The sequence below is a fragment of the Passer domesticus genome, chromosome 5 (genome assembly GCF_036417665.1).
Source record: "Passer domesticus isolate bPasDom1 chromosome 5, bPasDom1.hap1, whole genome shotgun sequence".
NCBI classification, from domain to species: Eukaryota; Metazoa; Chordata; class Aves; order Passeriformes; family Passeridae; genus Passer; species Passer domesticus.
The window spans coordinates 4682699-4709965 of NC_087478.1; the positions used below are offsets into that span (position 1 = coordinate 4682699).

General features: G+C 39.4%; 1 protein-coding gene across 16 annotated transcripts in view; it reads left to right on the forward strand.

The window, feature by feature from the left end:
* The window catches only part of CELF2 (CUGBP Elav-like family member 2), a 545552-nt gene that overhangs the window by 494158 nt on the left and 24127 nt on the right, over positions 1-27267 (forward strand). For all 16 annotated transcript variants that reach the window (XM_064421752.1, XM_064421753.1, XM_064421755.1 and 13 more), the window contains 2 exons: positions 1-64; positions 9885-10019. In XM_064421752.1, coding sequence (XP_064277822.1) covers positions 1-64; positions 9885-10019 — 199 coding nt within the window. The remainder of the gene's footprint in view (positions 65-9884; positions 10020-27267) is intronic.

Below are 27267 nucleotides of genomic sequence, written 5' to 3' on the forward strand. Positions count from 1 at the left end.
CTCCTGCAGCAAGCAACTTCCTCCAGTAACTTGGGTGCCTTCAGCGGCATTCAGCAAATGGCCGGTGAGTTAAAAACCCTTTCATTTTGCTCCTGCTATGTTTTGTGTTCTTAAGCTATTGAATTCTGTACCTCTAATAATCACATTGTCAGGGGGTGGGGGGCGTGTTGTGTATTAAATGTGGCAGATGTATTGGCAGGGGACAGCTCATGGTTCAGCGTCAATAGAAACACTTTCACCCCTCTTTCAGAACTGAAATTAAACCCAGAGCTCCCAGGTTGTGCAAACAGTTTGTCTTGCATTAGTCACCTGCCATTTGGCCAAAGTAACCAATGGTAAATTGCAGGAGAGCTCTTAGTCCCTGCAGCCGTATCCTGCCCTATGAAAAGTGTCAGGAAAGCAACAGCAGGATTACATTCTAATTTCCAGTGAGATTTCTATGTCCTGAAAAATCAAATTAATGGCAGCCCTCAAACATTTTAATAATATGTGGTGAGGAAAAATGTTCTGACCTTTTTAATGAAACCCAAGATTACAGGCCTACCTTCAGTATGAATTTTCAGGCTCCTTTTATAATCACAGAAAATTAACTGGGTGCCTTTTTGACTTTGGAACCCTAGTTGGCAAAATTACACAACAGAGATTTTATGTAAAAGTATAATCTTCAGTCTGGAGGAAAAAAAGAAAGAAAGAAAAGGGGAAAAAAGAATCAAAGTGCGAGCGGATTTGAAAGCCAGCTAGTTGGAGGGTTTCTTAGTAATGAGCTGTGTGCCAGTAGTAACTGATGTGTAGTGATTAGCAAAAGGTCATTCCCACTGTGTGACCTACCATGCTGATATCCTAACTTAACATGATGCTAGAGAAGGCAGCATGTGCAGTAAATCAGAGCACAGATGCACATTATGCCTGCCGTGAGGAACTGTTAAAAAGCTTTTTTTTTCTTCTTGTTACAGGGAAAAAAAAAGAAAGAATCACAAAACCCCTAAATTGCTACATTAGTTTATTTTAATCATGAGCCCGCTGAATCAATGAAATACAACATTACACTTGCTTCATCATCACAAAACAAGGGCTAAAATATTCAGAAGTCTTTATGAGCACCATTTCTCATTCTTTTTTTAATCCTGGTCTTTTGCTGCTTCTGGTTGTGCTTTGAAGGAAGCCTGAAATACTTTAACAAGTATATATATACCACACTGTATAGCTATACCCCACAGGTATTCTTTGCTCAATCGTTATATTATGCCATTATTGCAGTGACATCAGAGAATAATGTGAACCTGCTGTCTGACAATATAAATTGGCCTACAGATGACAATATCTCTGAATTATTCTCTCTTCCTCAGACCTGCTGGCAGTGCTTGCTGGTTCTATTATGTTACTCTTGCAATCTAGCGTTTTTTCCATCAAAATAATGTATCTTAATATGATAAACAGAACAGAGCGCTTCAGCAACAGTTTTATACTTGGGGAATTTTGGAAGTGGTTTTGAGCTCAAAGATTGTGTTTTAATGTTTTCATATTTGGTTAGATCTACAAAAATGAAAGAATTGGAACACTGAGGAAAAATAATGTGATATCCATCGCATTATGTGCACCTTAGAAGTTTTTGTTGCCTATTTCTCACTGTTAGTGTAGATTCAGCTTTGTTTTCAAGAACTGTTGAAACTAAGGATTTTAGTCAAGTATTTCCAGGATGGGCTTTCAATCCAAGATGTGATTTATTCTCTGAAAATCATATGGTCTTGAGGCTGAGAAAAAGTAATCTTAAGAAATCATAGTGGCACATCATTGTTACTCGAGGGATATACTTTTTTCAACTGCAAATTAGATTGCTAATGCACTCATCTATGGGATAATTTGATGACTGACTGCCTCTCATGGAAAAAAATGTATTTTATATCTTATATTTATGTTATCAAAACAGCTTGAAGTTTACTCCTTTCCCCAAAACATGTGACTCGTAAATCTTTATGTTCAAGGTAAAATTAATGATACAAAATTGTTCTCCAAGCTGCATCTCTACATGAAAGTGCCAAAGACTAAGCACTATGTCATTGTTAGAACTGAGAGCTCATGTCCTCTCCTTGGAAATCAGGCAGTACTCTGTCATGCAGTGCACCTGGTATTAACAATTTGTATATTATGTTTCGTGAAAGGAAAAGAAAGTACTCCTGTGTCTGCAGCAAGAGCTTGCATTACTAGCTGAAGCTATCTTTGAACATTTGTGAAGGCCTAGGGTTTTTTAACTTAAGCTGTACAGGTTGATTTCACAAAAAAGAATCTAATATGTAATTCCATATTGCATGTAGTTTGCCTATTAATATAACATTTCAAAGTGAGGAATAAAATCCAGACACAATTGAGTGAGGTGCTAAAGAAGATCCGTCATTGCAGCTTTCAAGTTCTTTGAACTTTGTGTTTGAGGAGTGCAACTTTTATCCTTGAAGTCGATGGGTGTGCTTACCACGTAATTCAGACACTAAAAGTTTGATCAAAAGCCACATGAGCCATTGAAATTCCACCCTTACTTCCATGTCAGGGCTCTAACGTCTCTTTTGTGCTTAAATCTTGATGAAGTCACGGTTTGCTACATTAGGACTTCTGATATAGCTTCCCCCTTGTACAAAATTAGGGCCCTTTGGATCTGCAAGTGTTTATTTGTGCTGCTACAGCTTGTGTTGTCTCTGCAGAGAACAGAGGGGGCACAGCACACACCCCACTGCACATGTGAAGAGTTATTTGCTATGCTCAGTATATTATTTCTTAAATCAAAGCAATTTTCTTTGCTAGCAGAGCAAAGATACTGCTCTTCAGTGTGCAGTTTTAAATTCCCTTCCCCTAATACCATGCCTCAGACTGGTTAAAGTAGTTCTCACGTTGCAAAAGCAGTGGTTCTTTGATTTTGGTGAAAGGAGTGGATTTTTTAGGTGTTTGTCATTTAAGAGTATTGGAGTTTGCTTGTTTGTTTGTAAGCTGGAAATACAGTCCAAAGAAAAACGGGGATTTTTCTCAAGCACTCTCTAACATACAGATATTAAACACTCAGCACCAGGTCTAAAAGTTCTTGCTGTAGCAGCCAACTGACCCCGCTTTACATTCAGCATTGTGTGAAGTCCAAGCAAATCACAAAACTGGTTTAATGAAAATTTAAGATCCTGAAATTTGAGAGACAAAAAGCTGTAGCTTGCCATTTAGCTTTCCAAGCTTTAAGGTTCCATGCCTAATTCTGCAGTTTAGTTCTATCTCATTTCTATAGAAAAGCGAGATTTTCACTAAATCGTTCTACTTCATGAGTCAAGCCAAAGAAAACAATGTAATATTTTGATACTGGTAATAAAGTTGGGAGAGCTGGCAGTGGTGCCTTTGGTATTACAGTAATCCCCTGGTCTTGATTACAGGCACTAATTCTACCTTGCCAAAGTCTGCTTCATTGTCCTGTATAAAACATGCAAGGACATGCATCCTTACGAATGTATTTCATAGTGAGCACTTCCTCACTTTTGCTCTCCTTCTCTGATATCTTCTAATGCCAATGCTAATTTAAAGACAGTGCTTCCTCTCATATTTTTCCTCTCATGTGTTTTCTCTCCAGCCTCAGTGCCTAGCCTGCACTTTGTCTTTGGGGAAGGCTAATAATGTAGATGAATTACATTATGTGGTTTGATTGTCTTACTTTAAAAGACAATGTAAGCTACATTAAACATCAGCAACCTTTCGAGCAAGCAAAAATTCCTCCTTCAAATACATACAAATTGCATGGGAAGCTTAGTTCAAAGGAGATTGATGTTGCTTGAATGTTTGTATTGAATTTGGCTGGCACCGGAGCAGGTCCTAAAAGCTGAAGTTATTTAAGCTAACCTGCCTGTTTAAGAGCTTGGGAATTACCCTACAGATAGTGTAAAAGAAAGTTTACTATTGCTAGGATGATTGTAGAAAATATTTCAGTGTTTTCACTATTTAAACAATGTACAGTCTAGGAAAATTTTCTACAATCCATTAATGTCAAATGTTTTGGCAGGAACAAATATTGGTTCATATATCAATATTTTTGTATGTGTGGCCATTCAAGAAATAAAAAATGTACAGTACTCATAAAAAAAAAAAGGTCTTCTCCTAATTTCATTGAATAGACAGAGTATTTTACTTTCTGAAGTTATACAGGAGCAGAAACCATGGATTTTTCCTTTTCTTTCAGGTCCCTAAGCCCTCTGCAGCTGGGACTTTTTCTATTTTTCCAATGTATATCTTTTCCCCAGTGCTGTCCAAGTTCTCTCACAGTTTGGTTGCATTTTGGGTTGAACTTCTGGCCCTTCCTGAGCTCTGCTCTATCCATTCCACCCTTCTTCCACTACCCAAGCCAGATTTCCTCCTGTTGCAGAGTCTGTAGGAGCAGATGGGTGAGAGAAAGTCTGTGAGGCTCTGCTTTCTGAATATTTTCCTCTAATTGTTGGATTGGCTCAGTGGATCTGGAGGGACCAGTTGGAAGCCAGGACCATCTGCACAAAAGCTCTATACTTTTGCATTGGCCAAAGGATCCTTTATATCCTCTGACTCTTCGATGGCTTCATTCCAGCAAAGCCATACAGAAGGAGGATTTCTCCTGCTATGACCTCTTTAGGGATATCATATTAAAAGTAAAGGTCACCGAGAAACTGTTTCCAGCTCAAGGGAGATAGCTGTTTCTTAAAGATAACTACCAGTTTTGAAAATGTTGACCTCAGGGACCAAAAACATTCAGCTTTTGTAACACTAATTCCATTGAAAGTCCTAGTTATTTTCAACACATAAAATTAGCTTTTTTTTGCCTTCTTCTTCTTTTAACTAATAAATTAAACAACTCTGTTTAGCATTTTTGGAGAGAGAGAGTTTGCAGCAAGTGAGCCTGTTCACAATCCACACAGTGCTCCTTCTCAGAGGAGAAGGAGAGGCACCTTGAGAGGAAAAAGCAGTGCTCAGCACTTGGGAGATGTGCTTATTCAGGTGGTAAAAGTGCACGGTGTGCAAGTTTGGCCAAGTCTGGACACAATATCTGTAGCTGTGTGTGGGCTTTCCATAACCAGCAAATGGAGGGTGAGGGGGATTTTTATTGCCTTGGCCTCTCTATGGATGGAATTCATCCAACTGAGCCCCAGTAGTTTGGAAAGTAGGCATCCCATCTCCCTGCAATGTCAGTGAACAGGGAGTCACTCCCAGGCTGATGATTCATCCTACCAAGGCTGGGGTTAATCTATTTTATGGATATTAGGAAAATACTACACATATTAGGATGCAATTCTTCACTGTGAGGGAGGTGAGGCCCTGGCACAGGTTGCCCAGAGAGCTATGAATGCCCCATCCCTGGAAGTGTTCAAGGCCAGGTGGAACAGCACTTGGAGCAACCTGGGATAGTGGAAGTTGTCCCTTGGAAGGTGAGCTTTGGGCTTGGAGCAACCTAGACTAATGGAAAGTGGCCCTGCCCATAGCAGGGAGGTTGGAACTAGATGGTCTTTATGGTGTCTTCTGACCCAAATGTTCTATGAGTCAATGGTTCTATGATTCTTTTTTGGGGTCAGATTATTTCATTACCCCCTCTCTCTTCTTTGACTATAACAAGAGCCTGAGTGAGTAACTTTTTTTTGGACAAAGTTAGATCAGATGAATCCTTCCCACTAGGACTGAAGAAGTTGTAATTGACAAAACCACCCTTCTTGCTAGAATGTGTTTGGAGCATGTATAACCTGAAAATGGGCTGAAATCCTACATAAGTCAACAAATGGCTCGGGGAGTGTTGGAATTAGGTGATCTTTAAGATCCCTTCCAACTCAAACCATTCTATGATTCTGTGAACCTGCAGTCAGATTTAAGCATGTACTCTTAAAATACAGGGCAGAATCAATTGTGGACTTAAAAGTTGTTTTAAGGGCTTTGCTCAATCAAACAGTAACTGGTCAGGCTACCTCAAGCACTTTTCAGATAAGCAGCTTTTCTAAAAGTAGCCACAGAATATATATGGTTTGATGGAGGTGGCACGTAGGTCTCCTGACTATTTTAATTCTTAGAATATTGCTGAAATAGCCTCACCCTCCACACCTTTATACACATTTTACCATCAGCATCCAAAATGGCTGATGCCAGTGTTAGCAAATAGTTGCTTTTTAGCCTGGAGATGATAAATTTTACCTTAATCCACATTTTTTAAGCTGCAGTTAGGATTTAATTCAGGTGGAATAAATCCTAATAATTGAGAAGGATAAAATTTCCAAAGCAAAGGAAGTCAAGTCAGTGGGAGCTGCTTATGAGCGATCAGATTTGGTACTGATAATCACCACTGACTTTGAAACTCTCCATGCATACTGTGCCACTCAATGTAGCTTTTTTTTTTTTGGAATTTGTGCAGTAAGCAAATCTCAGCTATTTTCTAATATGATTTTATTATGGTTTTAGAAACCCAAGAGCTGATGAGGCCTAAGAAATCTTGAGGAACGGCTTGTGACTCCCTTCCCTCCTCTACAAATACCCAATAATTCCAAATTTACAGTTATCACAGGAGAAAAGCTGCAGTGACTGAAACGAGGCAAATTACTTCATTGTATGAAAGTTTGTGTCAGAGGCAGCACAAGAAGTTGTAAAATGTAAATCTCGTGCTCTCAAATTTCCCCGTGTTTTCACAGAACTGCATCTGTGACTGTGCAGCACTACAAAAATTTCCTGTGAATGTGCTAATAGGCCTTATGAGAATGTTCTATCACCATCCATCTGTCACTTTTTAACAGGCCTGATTGGCAAGCACTTGTAACAACTGACATCTGTTCTCGCTTATTGATATGTAGATTTATGGTAATTGCTGTGAACAATAAGACACAAAATTACCTAAGGTGAACATTAAATTAAATTTTCATGCCCCTATCCTTATAAATAATTTTTTAAAAAATCTTAAGTTTCAAGCAAGGCATACTGTGCATCTGTTTTGTACATAATTTAATTGTTTTTTTAATCTGCCAAATAACAAAATGAAAGTCGAATTTCTTTGCGATCTTGATTATTTGCCAAGCTGATAGCACATTGGTAAATACATGTTATTAAAAATGGAATCAAACTGTATTGTGAATCTGGGTTTTTTAATCATTTCCCTTTAATTCCCTACATTGTCTCCATCATGAAGATCAAGAGTTATTCCTTACCCAGAAGGGGCTTTTTATTCCTCTACAGGAAGATATTCATTTTTCATGTGCAGCTCTGCCTATGAGGCTGTTCCTCAGCGTTAAGCAATTTGCATTTCTTCAGAGAGAGGTGCATTTGCTGAGTGAGCAGCACTTTCAAATAAAATCCATCTACTCATTTGCTGTCCAGTTCTGTTGCGGGATTTGGGACTGTTTTGAAAAAAAAAACTGTAGGATGTGAAATGTGTGAAGAGTGTGTGTGAAAGGGGAGAGAATGAGAGAGCAGATTCATCCCACAGAACTGCAGAACTGTACCTTAGCTGAGGTTCAACTGAACCAAAAACCCTCATTTGAAGGTAAAGGTCTTTTGGGGTCGGACTCCAGAGCATTTGGTTTCCCTCCTCCAAATTTTTCCAAGCGAATGGGATGTTGACATTCTTGACAATGATGGGAGAAACTAATAAAGAGGGAGCAGAGATGGTAAAATGCATGGGGAATGTGAAACAGTGATGACAGGACTTATTTTTCAAATGTTTGAGCAGACAGAGGATCCTAAAGATGCATATTAAATGATAAAACTGCTGACAAAATGGGCTCTAGAGCTTGCTTGGTGACAATGTGCTATGAGCCCTTGCTAACACTCACATTTGGGTGCTCAGTTCAGTGGGGGTCTTTGCTGTCCTTCCCTTACTCAGGTGTGACAACAGCCAGCAGGTTTTTCTCCTGCAGACACCAAAGCTGACACCCTATAACACCTGCAGGCTGTTTTGTGGCCAGTGTCTTACACTCACTGCTACAGTACAACAAATTGGGTGAGGACACAATTTCATCAGCACCAAGCACTTGTTCATTCATCTTCTTTGGGCATTGAAACTCATTTGCCAAATTGATGGGTTCCTCCTGTGCTTGTTTAAAAAAAAAAAAGTTTTTGTGGAATAAGGCAATGATGGTATTTGCTTTGCATCCACAGAAGTGCAAGGGTGATTCATGAGTGCAGAGAGAGCAGTTGTTTGCTCTGCTGCCTGTTGACCTTGTCTGGCCTAGGCTGTCCTCTAGAATCATTCTGAATTCATCACAATTATTTAATCCTAACATGTATACCATTTAAAAGTCCAAAGGAACTTGGACTTCTTCCTTATTTCTTCTTCCTTACACAGAAGAAATATAAGCTGGTTATGAGTGATCCTTTTGATGAATAACTAAACAGTGGGTGATAGAAAGCCATTCCTCTGGAGGAGAGCAACCCACTGCTTTCCCAAACCCTTGTTACAGGATGGCACAATAATACAGTCTCAGTGAAGATCAGCAATGTTTGCTGGATATTCTTTGCTGAATTACCTAGTCTCCTTATGAAATAGGAAGGTAAATTATAATTAAGGACCAATATCAGTCCAGGATAAAAATGAATTCCATATCTCATTTTGAGGGTTACTGACTGCTTTGTTCACAAAGATTTGGGTCCCAGTCTTTTTCATCCCCAAAATCTTGTTTGAAATAGTCTGCAGTCTTATTAACAAAGGAAGATAATTCTTTGGTGGGGGGAAAAAATACTTACACCCAAGACAAGCCAGTAAGTCAGATGAGTAGTTTTAAAAAATAAAAATAATATTGTTTGCATACATGTGAACTGTGTCTTGCAAAATAGTTTGAATTAGTAATGTTTGAGAAAAGCCTTATCTTTTATGATAGCCTTTAGCCTCCAAAAGAAACCTTAAAGAGGTTTGGTCATGTAATTTCTCCAAGTGTCTTGTTCCAGTTCCAGACTATGAATTGGTGTTTCTTGGATAAACTAAAATCTTAACTCCCACCATTGCAACAGTGTCACATTTTCAGAAACACCAGCATCTGAACTGAATTTGGGCATTGACTGAGACACCCACATTAGAACCTCAGTCAAATTAGATGCTCCCCTGAGACCTGACCTGCCTGTTGGAACATGCTGTATTTAAATTTGTGGCTTTATTCAGAAGTAGATGTTTATATAAAGGTTTATTTCACAGTCCCTAATGCTGTGACAGTAAGAATTCCTCTTTATGGAAATTATTGGTTGTACTAACCTGAGTCTGCAATATCTGTGTTTGAAAATAATATCCCTCTCCATTATTGCAGGAGTTCTGAATTCCTAGACAGCACCTCTCCTTCATTGCATTTTTTTTCTTCTCAAACATACTTCCCAAGTATTGTATTTAAACTCTCTTTTTTTTTCATTTTGTCCAAGTTGTTGTTAAGCTCCTCTGTTGGAAATACAAAGTGTGCAGGGTGAAATAATATCTCTTGTGGGCAAACTAACATTCAGAAAAAATCAGACAAGTTTCTAGGCATTCAAACTGGGAAACATGGGAAACAAATTTTATTCATCCCAACTATATGACCCTGTCCTGAATGTGTTTTAAATGCTAGTTATCTTCTTTATATCCCCTGTTGTGTCAGGAAATAATATTGTGCCTGGGCTTCACGCAGGGTTTAAATGACTTTTAATTCTACACTTCCCTTAGAAGACGCACAATCCAGGTTTAATTTTCCTGAAGTATAGGCTGGTGTTTTTGGTGCATTCTCTCAACTGCAAGGTATCAGGAACTGTAAGAGGTGGATTGAGGTTATAGATGTCTTGGGAATGAAAAGAATTGAGTTTATTGGCAAGGCACATGCCAAGCTCCATGACCATTGAAAACAGCACTTTTTGACGATTATGTTATGATGATGATTACCTGTTTTAATTAACCCTATTGCTTCTCCACATAGGCATGAACGCTTTACAATTACAGAATTTGGCAACTTTAGCAGCCGCAGCAGCCGCCGCCCAGACCTCAGCTACCACCACCAATGCAAACCCTCTCTCCACAACGACTGGTGCTCTGGGAGCCCTCACAAGTCCTGGTAAGAGCAGAGTGCCTGCTTCCAACACACAAACACGGCAGTCAAGGGCAAGGTGGTAGTTAAAACACTGATTCCATGTTGTGTCATGAGGTCCGTGCTCATGTAAATTGTGAAGAACCTTTAACAGCTGAATACATCTTTGTTGCTGTTATTTTCAAGCAAATAACTGCATTTTCAAGTGGTCCAGTGTGGGCATGTTTGCCTTTCCAGATTCATTTCAGGGGCCATTAAAGCCTAACAGACCCATCTTAAAAAACTCTGCGTGAAAATTACAATTGCATGGGAAACTTAAGATAAAATTAACTTTTCACAAAGAATTCAGAACATGACCAAATTCTTCCCATCCAAAGGAAAATCAGCTGAGGTGGTTCTTTTTAATCCCCAAGATACTGATCTTTGATTCCCATCACATGCAAGTATTGCCTTTACCCTTCATGAATTTTTCTGAAGTACTTTTTTTTATTCCCCTTTCTCTTGCTGGATCTCAATTGAGCTTTCTTCTGGTCCTGAGTACACAGTTACAGAAGTGATATCAGATGCACAAGGAATACACAGCCCGATTCTGACTTCATTATGGGGGCAAAAGAGACAGGGTAAGAGGTGGAAATGCCTCCATGACCACCATGTGGATTTCCAGACATGCATGTCTGATGTCTCCAAAACCCTAGAGAGAAACTGGGGCAAATTCAGGCTTAGGTAACACTTCAGAATCTCCAGAATCCACAGAGAGAGATGGTGATTCAGTGTAGTTACTCTGGGTTTACAGTGATGTAGCTGAGTAGAAAATTTGGCCACTTATTGTTACATAAAGGCTGCAGGGTGTAATTATTTGCATCATGAAGTGTGTTTATTGCTGTTCTAAAAAACATTCATATTATTTTAGACACCACTAAAGAACATTTCTGTTTAATCTTGTTTAAGTGTATATTTATCCCCCATGAAAAAGTAATTCATGGCAGACTGAGCTCATCAGTAAGGAAAACTGTCTTCACTGCAAAAAATAAATGGGACTGAGTGTGGTGCTGGGTCTTAGTGCTGGCCAGGGCTCCCATTATATTACAATTTTATTGTTTGTTTGGGACAGAGGTTAAATGGAAAGAAGCTTGGCTAGTACTAAATCTGTGTGAATTTCTCCTGTTTCTGGCATGAGCATCATCTTGACCTAAAAATAATATTCATTAGCAACATCTCTGAGAAGCAGGTTGAGGGAAAATAATTTTGGCTTGCTGATGTGCTCTTTTTAAACCTGAGCAATCTCTTCCCTCTGCACTGTTACACCTGTCCAAATTCCATCCATTTATAGAAGCAGAAATGTTGCATTTCATGCATGCTCTGTGATATCTCTGCAGTTTAGCTGATAAATGTCTGAGCAGCCTTGTCCTCCCAAGACACACACAACAGATCTTGACCCATACTGACAAGAGTTCCCAGGGCAGCTCAATGCACTGCACTGTGGTGCAGAGGGGCTGGAAATTAACTCCCTTTTTATTTGCTGCTCTGCAGCACAGTGGCACCAGAATGTTCCCATTGCACACTTTGTTTTGCCATGTACACACAGAACTTGGATTCAACCTTAAAGGCCACATTTCTCTCCTCCCCTGTCCAACACAGTCTTCTTACCCAGCCTGTCTGACTTGCTGTTCCCTTTTAACCAGATCTTGAGGCTCCTTGAGTACCTGGGAGTTGCTTTATCTGATGTCCAGGTCTGCAGAGGCCCGTGGCAGACAGGTGCTTCCACTGGGCTGGGCAGATATGTCTTTGAGGTAACTAGAGCTTCCTATTGCTCTGGGTGGTATTGTAGAGCAGATACCAAGGGTTTTTCCAAAGAGGTTAGTGATTTTGGCTAACACGTTGAACTTGTGTTATTTTCAAAAAATTCTGGGTATTTAGCCTTTCAGATAGTGTCTTCAGAATATCAGTTGCCTTTGAAAGTCTTATAGGTGGCACCTGTACCTGTGGCACCAGGTGTTTCTAATATTAGACAGCTTGGAAAATCTCTAATAAGTCCACTGACCTATTTATGTTGCACAACCAACCTAAAATCAAGCTTTGTTAAAGTGTTCTTCAGTTTAACCTTCCTTATCTGGTTCCACATTCTCCACCCTATTACATGTTTTGTAAACCTGAATAATATCTTCAATGATTCTTCTCTGCTCCATGGAAAATGAATTTAGTTTGATAAAGCTTTTCATAGTAGCTCAAAGTGTTTCCACTCAAACTTAAAATATGTTGGCAGAAAACATTTAAATCTGCCTTTCAATGTGTGGATGTTTGGAGGCCTTAAGGGTATTTTTTTGGTCTAGTTTTCCTTTAATAGAACACTTCAGCTTGTTGTGTTTCATAAGTGTAAATTATTTTGTCTGATTTCAAAGCCTGCACTAAGCCCAGTAAGAAATGTTTGCATCTCTCCAGATAATGCATTAAATTAATATTTTTTAGTCAAGAAAACAGCCCACATTTGTGGCAGTGCAAAGGTAGATGCTTAAATTTAATCCTTTTCTTGATGTTGTTAAAGGCAAAATCCTTCACAGAATGGAGATGGGCATAAGTGTGTACTTCCAGTATGCCTTGAACCATGGCAGCCACATAAATCATATCCATATTTCTATCCAGATATATCTCCCCTGAAAATCCCCCCTGAATCAATCTTTGACCAAGATCTCCTGTTCTGTCCTTTATAAACATGTGTCATTAGAGCCCCAAAAGATGGTTGTTTCAGTTAAAATTCACCTTGAAGCTTAATTTTACATCAATAAGATTTAGCAACCATCAGTGCATAGTAGATAGTGGTTAGACCAACTTCAGTGCATTGACAACACAGAAAAACAGGCCAGGAAGGGAGAAGCCAATGGGACAGCTGATATTTGAGGATTTCCAAACAAATTAAACTCCAATGATTTTTCTTCCATACATTCTGACTAAACAGCTTTGACCGCAAGAGAGTCTAAGGACATTCGTTCTCCTCCATGTGCTAAATACTTTCTCTTAAGCTTGAAAGAGTATTCATTCAGAAAGAACAGAGACAATACAATCCCCCAAACTATTAATTTTTTTATAATTGTAAATTTATAATTTCAATTTTGCATACCCATGGAAGTGTCTCCCTACAGCATTGTTAGAAATGATTTTTTAAAAGCCTTTGCTTAAAAAAACATGAAAGATTAAGCTTTCATTTTAGTAAAAATCCCCTCAGGCAATAAATAGGTTCTTTTGTCTCTTGGCCCTGGAAAAAAAATTAAATGGTTTAAATTGCCTATGGTTAAAGTAACTGTTTCTTGCAATTATCAGATGGTAGTGAATAAAAATTAAAATGAAATCATGGAAGACTAAAAACCAGGTAAAGGCATATTATGTCTTTCATGAGTTTCTCATGGGTCTTTTGAAGACTCATTTAATCATCTTTCTTGTCTTTTATTTTGATATGATAATTGTTTCCTTTATTTACTTTAATCACCTCTATTTAGTTAATTAATTATTCACTTTATTTTCATTTCACTTGCTTAGGATACTTTTTCTGTTTTAAAGACAGGTACCAGTACTGCTTCATAGTGTTTTAAAGGCAGGCACCTGTAGCATTTCATAACACAAGGATTTGGGCTGGGGTAGCTTTTACCTGACTCCAGGTTTGCATTATCCAGTTTGTCTCAGTTCCCTTTGGGTGAGAACCTGGAAGTTTCCACTTCTTGTTAACTGGGGAGATTTTGGAGGGACTACCTCAACTGTAGGTATCCACACTGTAAATATCCCAATTTGGACAGGATGAATCCCAGCTGAGTGTCAGGAACCTTTTTCTCTCCTCCAGAGACTGTCCTTGACACATCCTGTAAATGGATCACTGAGCAAAGAGCTCACAGGGAGGCTGCTGCTCCAGAGCCTGCAGAGATGCAGGGTTCATTCAGGGGGTGGTGGGAATGCCTGGAGGTGCATGTGAGGGAGGGACATGTAAGCTCAGAATCAAAGTATCTGTCTCTAACACTGTCTGATGTTTAATTTCCCTCAGTTGACCCACTACCCTAATTTTCCCAAGGGTAATAATGTGTGTTCTCACTGTCCTGGGTGGTACAGAGCTAATACAGCGCTGTAAAATGTGGACCACTCAGAGCAGGTTGGTGAAAGTCATGTCCAATCAAGGTCTAAGTGTCTCCAAGGATGGAGATTCCACAGCCTCTGTGAGATAATTTCCATTTCATTTCTTCAAATTCACACATAAATGTTTGTTTCAGTAACCAGGAGGAAAGCCCTTCTATGTGTAAATGAAGAGACGAAACAGCTAATTATATATCCAAATTTATCTGCATGAACATACACAATATCATTTCTGAGCTGTGGAGGGATAGAATTGCTAAACCAGAAGCTAATTCAGTTTCAGACCTAGGAGTCTTCTTTTTCCATGACATTTTCATGATTATTTGATTCTCTAAACTATTATTTATTCACACAGCTGAACTAGCTATTCATGCTTCAGTAAAAAACTCTTTAAGTTTATCTGCTGTGTAAACCTTAGAAGAAGTATTTGGGGAAAAAATACTGATAGGGTAGAAAGTGAGAAAGTGATACTTTTTTCCTTTAATGATCTCTTAAAATCCAGCACAGCTTTTGTCATATTATGTCAGTATTCAGCCATTAACTCTTACGCTGGAAAAAAAAAAATTCTCCTCAGCACAAAGGTCTAAAAATACTCATTTTCAGACAGATGCTGACATTGAAGAATAACAGTCCCCAAAAAAGGAAGACTGAAGTATAGAATAAACTGAAAAAGAAAAAAAATTATACTGCCTTTCCTGTAAGAATTAATTCATTCTCTCCCTCTGGTCAAAGCAGAGAATTATAACTTATAGCTATCATCCGTGGCTCATTATTTTTTCTACCCCCTAATCTAGTATGAAGATTGTCTTTGTTAGTTGAAGGTGTTCGTGTTGCGAGCACAATTGTTGAAATAGTAGAGATTTTATAGAATATACAAGATGCTTCAGCTGAGAAGCAGTGGAGAATGTTCAAATAACCACTCTTAGAAAATCTGCTTTTTGTTCACTTCAGTACAAAACATTTTTCTCCGATCAGTGGCACAAGGCTGCCACCATGACATTTTGTTAGAGGCCAGTGCACCCACTGAGATAGTTGTGATTTGCTTCCAGGATGATTCAAAAATAACCCTACCAGTAGGTGTGCAGGAAGGTCTGACAGTTTGCTAAAGACTGAATTGAAGTAGATGTTTCATGTTGGAAAAGATCAGTTTAAAATGCAGAATGGCGCTCGTCGTGCTGTAGTACAAATTGATTATTTTTGTGCCATTTCACGTGGAATTAATGCATGTTCCATTATTGTGGAATATTATTTGAAATCACTTAAAATAAGTTTTAATATTTTTGCAAAAACTTCCCTAGTATAATTTTCATTATTTTCAGGATAAAGATACAGTTGATAAATGTAAGACATAGCTTATATAGATGTTTTAAAATACAGTGTATGTACACATACTTAATCCAAGAATATGTTTTTAAATTTTGTATTTAAGTCTAATTATGTAAATAGCATTGTTACCTTAGTGCTTGGAGGTCAAAGCATTTCAATGCCCTAACTCTGATCTCAGCACTAATATTTTAAAAGAATACATTTTCAAGGAAGCTATGGAAGAAAACCTTGCCTTGCCTACATCCCAGTGCCTGTTACTGGACTGCATAGTTCAAGGAGATTTGTGGCAGGACAAGTATATTTCTAAACTGTTGTGTGGCAGCTGGTCTTACACACTTGGTGTTAGATTTCTTAGTCTGTGGTTAGGCTCCTCAATCAGTGAGTTGATTTTGACTGCTCTAGTGCCCAAAGATTATGCTGCTTCTTGGAGATATATTGGTACTAAGCCCATCTGATTATTAGGTCACTCTTAAGCAGGCATGCAAGCACAAGTTGGAGCCAAAAATAGGAAAAGAATCCCAGTACAGTAGAAGGAGAGGTGATATGGAGCCTCCCTGGAACTGTCTCTCCCTGGTGTCCTCATTGGAAAAATGAGCCAGTGATAACGTGGAGGATGCTGATGGCAGCAGACAGGCCACCAGTTCGCTGGGATGACGTGTTTTCACATTTGTCCCTTAAATTGTAACAGGTCTCTGTACATTCTCTCAGAAGGGTTTCTGAGCAGGTGAGTGCAGCCTGAAGGGTCTCAGGGATGTTCAGGCACCAAATGGGCTCAGGGTGGGCAGAACTGCTTTGTGAAGCACTGTGAGGCTGCCTGACAACTGTAGGGGTCATTTTGGTAAAGCTCCCTGTCTGTTTTAGAATCAACATTATCAATTTATGAATTTTTGGCACAGAAATCTCCAGCTGTTTCCTCAGAATTCCATTAATACCAAGGGACAGAAACACGTGCATATTTTCAGTCAAGCATTGTGCTAGTTAATTTTTTTAGGTTTGTTTTTTTCTTTCAGGAAGCAGCATACAGTACTAAACCAAGGATTAGTAGGATCTAATTCAACAGGAGACATGTTTGTTTTTTAAACATTATTACATTATCATCTTCCTAAAGTATTAAATCCATTGCCTTAGCACATTTCAGGATTTACTTTGCTTGCAGTATACAAATAACACGTATAATACATTATATTTTGTAAGTGTCTCTCTACCCCACTCTTAATCTCTATTTCAAGCTACAAGAATCCCAGTTTGTAAAAAAAAGCTTTTTTCTTTCTGTTGGAAGCACTATTTGAAGTTCATTCAGGGTTGCTTTCTACTAAAGAAAATGATAGTATCAGCTTGCCTACACAGGTAGATATGTGAGCTTATATGTAATATATCTTACAAGCAGTTACAAGCCCAGAAAATGCTGCAGTTCATAATACCCAGGAAATAATGTAAATCTTAGAAAAACTCATGCATTTGAAGGAGCTTTCAACTACTGCCAACGCTGTTCCTTCAATCCTACTGGATTGTGCTTGTGTCCATGGATACTTCTGTCTGTTTACCCAAGGCAGAAAAAATATAATTAATAGTAAAAAATAATAATTTTTATATCTTAATTTTATTCAACTTTTTATTATTAATAATATCTTAATTGTTTTAAGATTCTCTCAGAATAACTAGTTGTTTGGATATGGGGCTACTGAATTATTTTATGCAATGGCCAAACAAAAATATCTCCAACAGCTGTATGAATTTAAAACCAAGTAAAGTAAACCCTCAACTGCCTTTGCTGTTTGCAGAACAAAAATGTGTAACATGAATGAAAAGAGCCAGTGTCACAGTGAACTCAGTATGACTTTACAAATGGTCTGCAAAGGACCTGGCTGAGTAATTTTACATGAGGCAAGATAATCCTCAAGTTCTGCAGCTGCCAGGGGTGAACAACTGCATTTTGTGGATGTGCTATTGCACTGAGGCTGTACTTGCACACCCCACTTAGAAACCCATCTGCCATGGAAATAATTGCATGCACCTTCAGGGTTCATAACTCCTTTAACTACAAACTCAAATTTTCAATATATGGTTCAGCTCTTCTCTATTCTAAAATACCATGGATAGGACTCCTAAGTGTCTGAATGAGATAAGCCTTTTAGAAATATCTTGTTGCAATGGAAAGACAAATACCTCCCAAGGACTGTTTACATTATCTTAAGACAGATATATGAGAGAGGTGAAAAAGAAGATGAATCAGGCCATCCTCTCCCATGTACTAGAATTTGAATTGGCATATGTGTATGTGGTAAGCACTTGTAGAACAAAAACATTGCTTACCTTGAATGATAGCCTTGGACTCCGCTGACATTCTTCTTTCTTTTTTTTCTTTTTTGTTAATGGAGAGATGCCACTGCATATTGTTTGTCAATGCTTAGTGCTGAAATTGTGTCAAAGATGTTGCAGGCACACCAGGGGCCATGTGAAGGAACCTGTACTCCAGGCAGGAGATCCTGGCCTCCAGTAGAGCCTTCTTGATTTTAGATCAGAAATTCTTTGGAAAGTGAATTATAAGTGGCTGTATTCTGATGCAGCTCCACATGGAGGTCATTTCAGCATCAGGGCATGCATCTCAGAACAATAGCCTGCTCCAAATTGTGTGAGATAGCTGTGATAAACATGAGAGCACAGCTGGAAGTTCCCTGTAGAAATGGCTTTGATGTGAGCTCAGTGGTGCTTCAAGGAGCACAGCCACAGCCCTTGGCCCCATTGAGTCCTAAGTGCTCAGCAATTCCTCTTTGTTTTCCTCATATTGTGGTGATTCAATTTGGTTTGATTTCATTGAGAGTTACAGTTGGAAATATATGATGGTCAGCTATGAAGCTGAACTCAAGCCAGCTCACTGTGCATTGTTATTCTGTTCCCAAGCCACTCTAAAGTACTTCCCACCCAAAACCAAAGGTGACTTACCATTGTGGTGTGCTGGGGTGGATGCACAACGTGTTTCAGGCTTGTAGTTTGTGCTAGAGGTGGATGGTCTTCACTGAGAAATGCAGAAGCATCAGCGTGGAATTGGCTAAGAATATTGACTTGCTTTTTACTCCTTTTTCTTTGTCTTCAAAATCTCATAGGAAAATGTGCCTTTAAGCATCAAGATTCACAAAACCAGCCTACATTCACAAAGACATGTCCAATCAATAAACCCTTGTTTGTTAATATACCTTCTGCTAGATAGATAAGTTTGGAGGAAAATTATGGAACAGAGGACTAGAAAACTACAAAAATAACCAGCTAATAAGTTTGTCTGCCATACCTGTGGTACCTTTGCATGCCCTGTTTTCTCCTCCTTCTTTGCACTGCTATGGAAGGTCCATGGTCTACATGATGTAATTTCATGACAATCATAAATGTGAGGTTAGGTGTTAACATAAACAAGTGATTAAAATGAGTGTCCCTGATTTTCACTCCTCTCAAGCTTTCTTAGCTCTCAAAAACTCATGCAGTGCTGAATAGTATGGATTTATGAGCCTAAAGTTATTCTCCCATTGTTGAAGGCCTTGGCTTCTAAATTTGCAAAGAATTTGAATGAATTGGTTCATCTCTTTATGTTTTTCTGGGTTGTTTTTTTTTTTTATTCTTGTAAAAGTCAGTGTTCACAAATGACTTAATAAAATATAAACCTGTTTTCAGAAAGCCAGAACTAGAAGGATCACCATGGGGAAAGACTCCTTCCTCTCCTCTCCCTCTCTGTCATGCTTTCTCTCATTTGTACATGCATGCACACAGAAACAAAAAAGAGACCAGATGTTGAGTGCATGGCATTCTCCCTTCCTCCTTTGCTCACTGCTGCTTCTCTTTCCCTGTTCCTTGGGAAGAAGTGGACAATATTTCATGGGCACAGTTCACCTGTGAGTAATGAAGAAGCAGAGGGGCACTGACATACTGGAGAAAGGCTGTGATATTGGTATATGTCTTTCTATATTGTCATTCTTGTTTCCCCTGACTCTTTCTTGCTCTCTTGCTTTTCTGGTGTTCTTTCCCTGGAGTGCATCTGTCACTTTAATTTTATCCTATCCAAGCACAAGCAGAGCACTTAAACTTCCTAGAATCTTCCTTTTTGACATGTCAGACAGCACTTCTGAGATACCAGAAAATGTGAAAGTTTTTACTTCTTTCTCCATACCAATGGCAATGTGTTTGTCAGAGGACCTTATGGAAAATACACCTGTCCAGACCAGGAAAATCTACCTCACCTTTGCCAAAATCTGTCCTGAGAAATGGAACCAGGGCCTGCTGGTACTGTTAGCAACAGGGAGGCCACCAGTCTGTGCAAGGGTGGATACTCAGATTGGCTGGAGATCACAGTAAAGGGCAGACAATTTAATGCAAATCACACATGCTAGTTAGATCAGAATACTGATGAGCCCTAGTGAAAGGCCAACTGCATCTTCTTTTAGCAAAAATATTAAAATGCCCCCATTTCTCCCCCTCCCCCTCCAGATTCTCCACAAGAATAAATTAAAACTTGGAGGTGTGGTTATTATCACAGAATAATTAGACCCCATGGGATTAGAGACACTCAACGTTTGCTAATGCCCCTGGGTTGTGATTATCTAATAATGATGATGCCTCTGTCATTGCTTAATTATTCTCCCCCTTTAAAATGTACCTTCTGCAGTCAGAGCCCGTAGGATGAGCTCATTTCAGCCAGAAACCACTGTAAATTCCTGAGAGCAATGTCACACGGGCACCATGATTGACTTGTCCACTTCTCCCCCACACTGTGTTTATAATCCTCATTTCATAAACTCCAGCATGACTGTATTTGAATCATTCCCCCTTTCTATAAGACATTTCATTTGTGTGTTTGGGAGAAAATTCTGTGGCCTCCACCTCTTCAAAACAACCAGTTGAGTTAGTGCTACATAAAGATAACACACCTCAATTGATTGACCTTAAATACATAAGATCAGATCTGTGCAAAATCCCTCCTAACCCCAGGTCAGTGGTCCAGACTCCCATCTACATAACAGCCTCCTACAGCTGGGTGCCATTCTCATGGCTACTCTCATTTTGAGAGTATCACCACAAAATTAAGATAATATAAACCAAAGTCAGAAGCTCTGCACAGACTTTGTCCTACACAACAAAACTTTGTCCAATATCTTTAGTCTTTCAGTCAGGCCAGCAGGTGTTCCTCATGTTTAGATACAGTTTTCAAGACACAGTTCCAAGCATCATTGGTTACTGCAACTAAAGATTAGAAAGAAAATAGAGAACACAGCCTTAATCTGATTATCCTTAAATCCAGTGTTGTCTCTTAGCTTTATTATCCCTCTTGGACTAAGCAAGGGACAAAGGCATATTTTGTTTACCCAAGAGATTTTGTGTACTAAACAGAGATTTTAAATTCATCTGGCTTAAATTAGAGATTTCTACTTTGGGTTTAATATTTCTTTTTCTTTTGTCCTTATAATTCTCTTATAAAATCTAACAATTTTTTTCTATTGCTGACTGAGGAGCTGTTAGAAATATTATTTTTTATTTTCTTTTTTTTAATGGCCTTTATTCTCTTTGTTTGATTTCTTTATATCCTTTCTTTACATTATTCTACTGTGATTTTATTTTCTGTTGCACGTTGCTGAATCTAAGAGGAATCTAAAACATCAAGGAAAGATCCAAGGTTAGAACTTCTTTTGTTAGATGTAGGTTGGGCCCTAGAAACCTCACCCACACAGTGTAGTTGTGGCAGCTTAGAACCAAAACCACAGATGAAAGTGGCATATTCAATGTCAACCTTTGTTTCTGTAAACAGACACAAGAACAGAAACTAGTTCTACTGTTCAGTTTTCAACACATCTTCATTCTTCAGCCTTCTTTCATTCTGTCATAGTGTCAGCTGGCTTTCTCTACTTTTCTCCTACACTACTCTAATTCCCATTGAATAATTGTGGTTGGAACATCAGTTGGGTCTGTGACCCAGCTCCCTGCTCCTCTGAGATCAGGTTGATCCAAACAAGTCTTAAAAACCTCCAAGGACATGGGTGGAGCAATCTGGGTAATCTGTTCCAGTGCTTGACAGTGGAACCCTCACAGTACAAATGTTTTTAATTATATTTGAACAGAACCTCCCTTGTTTCAATGCACTTCTCATTTTCCCTGCATGTGCTATTGCTGTACCCAGTGGATGAACTCCTTTTAGGCACTGGGAGGCTGCTTTAGGTTCACCTGGAGCTGTATCTTCTCCAGCCTGAACAAGCCCAGCTCATTACAGGATGAGTGCTGGAGCCCCTGACCAACTTGCTGAGCTTCCACTGAGCTCCCTCCACCTGATCAAAGTTCTCCTTGCAAAGAGGAGCCCAAATCTGCATGCAGTATTCAGATGTGATCCAACAAGCACTGAGTAAAGAGGAAACCTGGATTTCCTGGCTCCTCTTCCACAGTCCAGGATGCTGTTTGGTTTCTTTGCTGCCAGTGCATGCTGCTGGCTCATGGTCACCTCCCGCCAAGACCCCCACAGGTCCTTTCAGCAAAGCTTCTCCCCAGCCCCATCCATCCCCTGCTGTGTTATTGAAGGGGATTATTCCTCCCCAGGTGCAGGACTTCGCATCTATCCTTGTTAAATTTCAGAAGGTTCATGTTGGCCAGTTCTGCCCATCTGAATTCCTGTAAACGTCAGCCATTTAGTCAGCACCAGTGACAGATCCATTTCATCTGTCCCTTGGAGTCAGTGAGCTTAGGAAGGCAGCAAAATCAGAAATACACCCAAATTCAGTACAAGAAAGAGGATTCTGGACTTGGACAACTGCCAATACAGATCTGCCAGGAGTGTGTCCCAAAAGAGAATGTTTTCTCTGCAACTTCTCATGCTTAGCCACAGAGATGCTGAACCTAAAATTTGTGGGCAATATTGATCCCTGGTGCACTACTACATCATCTTAACTGGCGCAAAAGATGTACTTGAACATTAAGTTATTTAAACTCTCCATTAAGTAAAACAATCAGAACAAAGTTGTGGTTCATAAGTGACTGGTGATAATCAAGTGGCTGAACTCAGACTAAACACTGAGCTTCCTGTGGTGCCATGCATTCGTAGTGACAGACAATTGTGGAGTGTAACCAAGGGCTGCCTGAAGGAAAGCTGTCAGCAGGGCTGACACAGTTTCTTACCATTGTGGATCTCTGTGTGGAAAGTCCTAGCATAGTTAAGCCAGTCTTGGAGCTGCCCTGAAGCTCTGCAGCACCAGAAATCTGGTTCTGCTCCAGAAACATTATAGCTGCTCTTCACATGGATGGGGTTGGCAGGGTGTAGAGCAACTCTCCATGCAAAGAGCTGGTGCTGCTCTTGCTTTTTTTTGCCCATTCTCTCCACTAGTCCTGCCCTAAAACCAAAATAATGTTTCCAATAAGAAACTTCACTTAGAATGTTTATAATGCCTCGTGTGCTTAGTATCTTACTCCAAGGCTTGCAGTTTGTGTATCATTTCCAGGCAGGATGTCCATATTAGAAAATGAGGAAGGGAACAGGACAAGGTAGAGAGGAATGGAGAAGTGCACAGTTTACACTGCCCATAAATAGTGCCAAGTTAGCACATAGAGCAGGGAGTTTCAAAGAGATCCAGCGGTTTTTTGTGGTACAGGACTTTGCTGAGAAGTAATTGGAATTTTTTTTCAGTTAGACATTTACCAAAAGAAAGTAAGGAAAGAATGAGCCTGAGTACACACTGCAAACCATTTCTCTGCTAAAGCATAGTGGCACATGTGTGATTGGAATAGGTTCTTTCCTTCAGTGCAACAGTCAGAGGTGGGTTATGTAGTTCTTTGTCTTAAGCAGCCTTCCTGGACCCTGACCTCCACTGTGGGAAAAGGATTCCTGAAGATGATCAGAGAGATGGAGCACTTCTCCTGTGAGGAAAGGCTGAGGGAGTTGGGGTTGCTCAGCCTGGAGAAAGCTCCAGGGAGACTTTATTGAAGCCTTTCAGTACTTAAAGTGAGCCTACAAGAAAGCCTACAAACCTTTTAGCAGAGTCAGCAGAAACAGGACAAGGGGCAATGCTTTTAAACTAAAAGAGAGTAGATTTAGACTAGATACAAGGAAGAAACTTTTTTATGATGAGGGTGGTGAGATACTGGCACAGATTGCCCAGAGACGTTGTGGATGCCCCATCCCTGGAAACAGTCACAGTCAGGTTGGATGGGACTTTGAGCAGCCTGTTCCGGTTGAAGATCACTCATTGCTGATCTTTAAAAATGCCTTCCAACTTAAACCATTGTCTGATTCTATGATTCACTTATCAGCTGGCCTGAGACATGAGAGGGGTGGGATTTGCCCAAGTCAAAGCAGACAAGCATAGGTCTGTGGTTTCAAAGGGCACTCCTTGGTCTGAGGTGTAGGAAGTAAACAGGAATAAGAGAAATGTGCCTGTGCCTCCAAGACAGAGCTTTCTAAAAGACAGACAGCAACTGTGAACTAGCAGGTCTTGCAACAAAAATCATAGTAATTGCTTTATCCAGGGCAGCACAAGAAGCTTGAGGCAAAACTGGGAAAGGCACCAGTAGCATCTGGTAGTTGAGCTCATCCACATGGTCTTCAGGGCAATTCAGCCCAACCTGAAATAGAAATCTAAAGGTAGGGTGTCTGAATTGGAGACCATTAAATTTCAGAAACAGTCTAGTTTTGACTAGACTAGCTTAAACTAACAACCAGGCTGCCAAAGGTGGGGAAATTAATTCCATCCACAGTGTGTGTAGCAAAGCCAAAGAAATATTTACACATCATTGCCTTTCCTAGATGCTGTTATCCTGAATTTAGTTTTCCAGCTGAGGCAAATCCAGATGATGTAAATCATTATGACTCTATTGACATAAACTAGCCAAAAGAATGGCCAGAAGTTTCTGTGCTAATTCTTGTTGTTTTTCTAGGTTGGCATATTTTTTTAGGAATTGTGTTGAAGTGTTAGTTAAATTAAAATTTAAAAGAGAAATGGCTAATTGCTAGTTCATATTTCTGTTTAAAAAAATGAAAAGAAAAAAAACCTAAAAGGTGTTATAGCCATTTAGAGGCAGAAGTGAATGGTTTGAGAATATTTGAAATTGCCATCTCCTTCCAGCCTTAAAGACCTCCATGAGTGCAGCATTACTAGTTAAAACGTGTATACACGTGTGTATAAAAACGTGTTCTCTGTACCAAAGAGAACTCTGCCAATGAATACATTAACCAAAGGCCAAGTTTCTTGGCTTGAAGCTTGAAGCTGATAACAAAAATTTTCTCAGTTAAATGGAGGAAGCACAATAAGAGGAGGGGCAGGTGCTGAACTCTTCTCTGTGGTGCCCAGTGACAGGAGCTGAGGGAATCGCCTGAAGCTGAGACAGGGGAGGTTTAAGTTGGATATCAGGAAAAGGTTTTTCACCCAGAGGGTGGCTGGGCACTGGAACAGGCTCCCCAGGGCACAGCACTGTGGCTGGCAGAGTTCAAGAAGTGTTTGGACAATGCTCTCAGGCACAGGGTGTGACTCTTGGGGTGTCCTGTGCAGGGCCAGGAGTTGGACCTGATAATCCTTGTGGGTTCCTTCAAACTCAGCATATTCTGTGACTCTGTGAATGTTCTGGTGTGGAGGCTGGAGGGAGTTGGGATTTTTTTTTTCTATTTTTCATTTATTTGGTTTCAGAGGAACCTGGTAAAACCCAATTTATAAATTATGTAGGTAGCCAATCTATTTTTGTCTTCTGGACAACTAAAAGACATAAATATAGAAAGTATTCTGACAGTGAATTATTCTTCCTTTGCCATTACTCTGAGCATTTGTGGAGCCCGAGAGTTTTGCTGACACAAGAGAGTTATACAGGTTCCCCCAAAGTAGTGCAGTCATTTGCTGTTACCACAAGGCATGTGATTTTTCTTCTTTCCCTTCAGTTTAATATATGTTACAATTTTTTAGTTGAAAGCAACTAGAAAATGGCAAAGGACAGGAGAAGCATAGTCCTTGTCTCTAGATGGATTTCATCTGGGAGCACACAAAGTAAAAACTTTCAGCTGGTATAAGCCTTCACACTTGTCTTGTAGGACCTTTTAACTTTTGTTTCAGCTTCCTTTAGATTTCTGGGGGACAAGGCATGCCATTGCTTCATCTGTTGGTTTTATACAGCATTTTGTTAGAAATTTTCACCTCTGTTAATATTTTGGACCTTTCATAGCCCTTTTATGGTAATATTTTAGCTCATCATTGTCCTCACCTTTATTTTATACATACAGGTCTCAATCAATTAGTGTGGGGTCTCTCAGGAATCCTCATGCAGAGATTGCTTGATCACTCCAAGCACCCTAAAAAAAGGAGTTCCCTTCATTTCTATTCACCCCCTGTTCAATAAGATGGTGGAAACCACACAATGTGTTCAGTTTCTTTCTTCTCAAAGAAATATTAAGCCAAATAGGAAAGAGCATTGTCCCATTGCATTTGTGAGGCAGATCACTGCTAAGCAGAAGAAACACCAACAAAATAACCCTCCTTCCTGAGGTGCTTTAGGCTTCACCCAGTATTGTACAGTGAGTATTTGCCAAGTCTTTATTCGGGCAAACTAGATAATCTGCATTGCAGCTTCAAGTGGGAGAAATACTGAGGCACCAGCTCTTTATTTGCCTGCTGGAATAGAGAAACTTGATAGAGAAAAGAAAAGAAAAGAAAAGAAAAAAAGAAAAGAAAAGAAAAGAAAAGAAAAGAAAAGAAAAGAAAAGAAAAGAAAAGAAAAGAAAAGAAAAGAAAAGAAAAGAAAAGAAAAGAAAAGAAAAGAAAAGAAAAGAAAAGAAAAGAAAAGAAAAGAAAAGAAAGAAAAGAGAGAAAAGGAGAAGAGATGTTGGCCCCAGATACTGGGGACCAGCCCTGGAGCAAGTGTTTGAGCAGCCAGAAATAGGAGCCCCCATAGTTCCCTGTGGGCTGCACAAGAGGGGAGGTTTTAAGCAGATTTTTTTTGCCTTCTCCAACAGATGTGTTGACAATCCATAAGCATATGGCTCTTGTTCACAGGAGATATTTGCCCCCAGCTTTAATGTAATTTACAGGCAGTTTCCTAGTCCCCATTTCTCTAATTTCTTAACTATATGTGTTTCCTCAAGAGAAAATGGTAATAATCCTCTAAAGCAGAAAATGGATGGAATTTAGTCCAGTCAAAACTAATCAGATCCTTCAGATTTGAGTTTTATATACTTCATTTAAATCTTTTGCTAATGAGCATTGGCAGAAACACAGACCAATGTTGGTCACAGGGAATTCACTTTGGTTTTTTCCTCTTTTGTCTGCTGGTGCCCACATTGAAAAAAGTGGGGGTTTTACTTGGTTTTTTTTATTACTTTTTTAATCAAAGACATTATTGGATTCTTATTGCTTTGTTGGGACAGATTGAATAATCAAAGCTGCTTCTGTTTGCAACATAGGAAATTATTCGAGTTAACATCGCAGATGCTAAGAGACAAGGACTGCATACCAGAGTCTGGAAATCTCTCTTCCCCCACAGCAAGAATGTTCTTTGTACTTTGAGGCCCCAAGAGTGTGAAAACTTGTCTTTGGTGGGTCTTAATGTTGCAAAGGCAGGTTATTTGTAGGTTAGAGCTTCAAGGTTTACCCACAGAGTGAAAAAGTTACCTCCTACTTTCTTACTGGATCCTGTCAGCTCTAGAGACTTCACTTTCTTGAGGGTTCACTGAGTAATCTGACGTGTTTGACAGCCCAAAAAAGCATCACATAAAAGTGGTCTTAACTATTTCATAGCTAGGTAATGAATAGGGGCAAAAAAAGCCTGGTTGTAGACATGATGTATTTCCAGTACATCATCAACAAAAGTCTGACTTTAAATATTTGCTTTTCCTAAG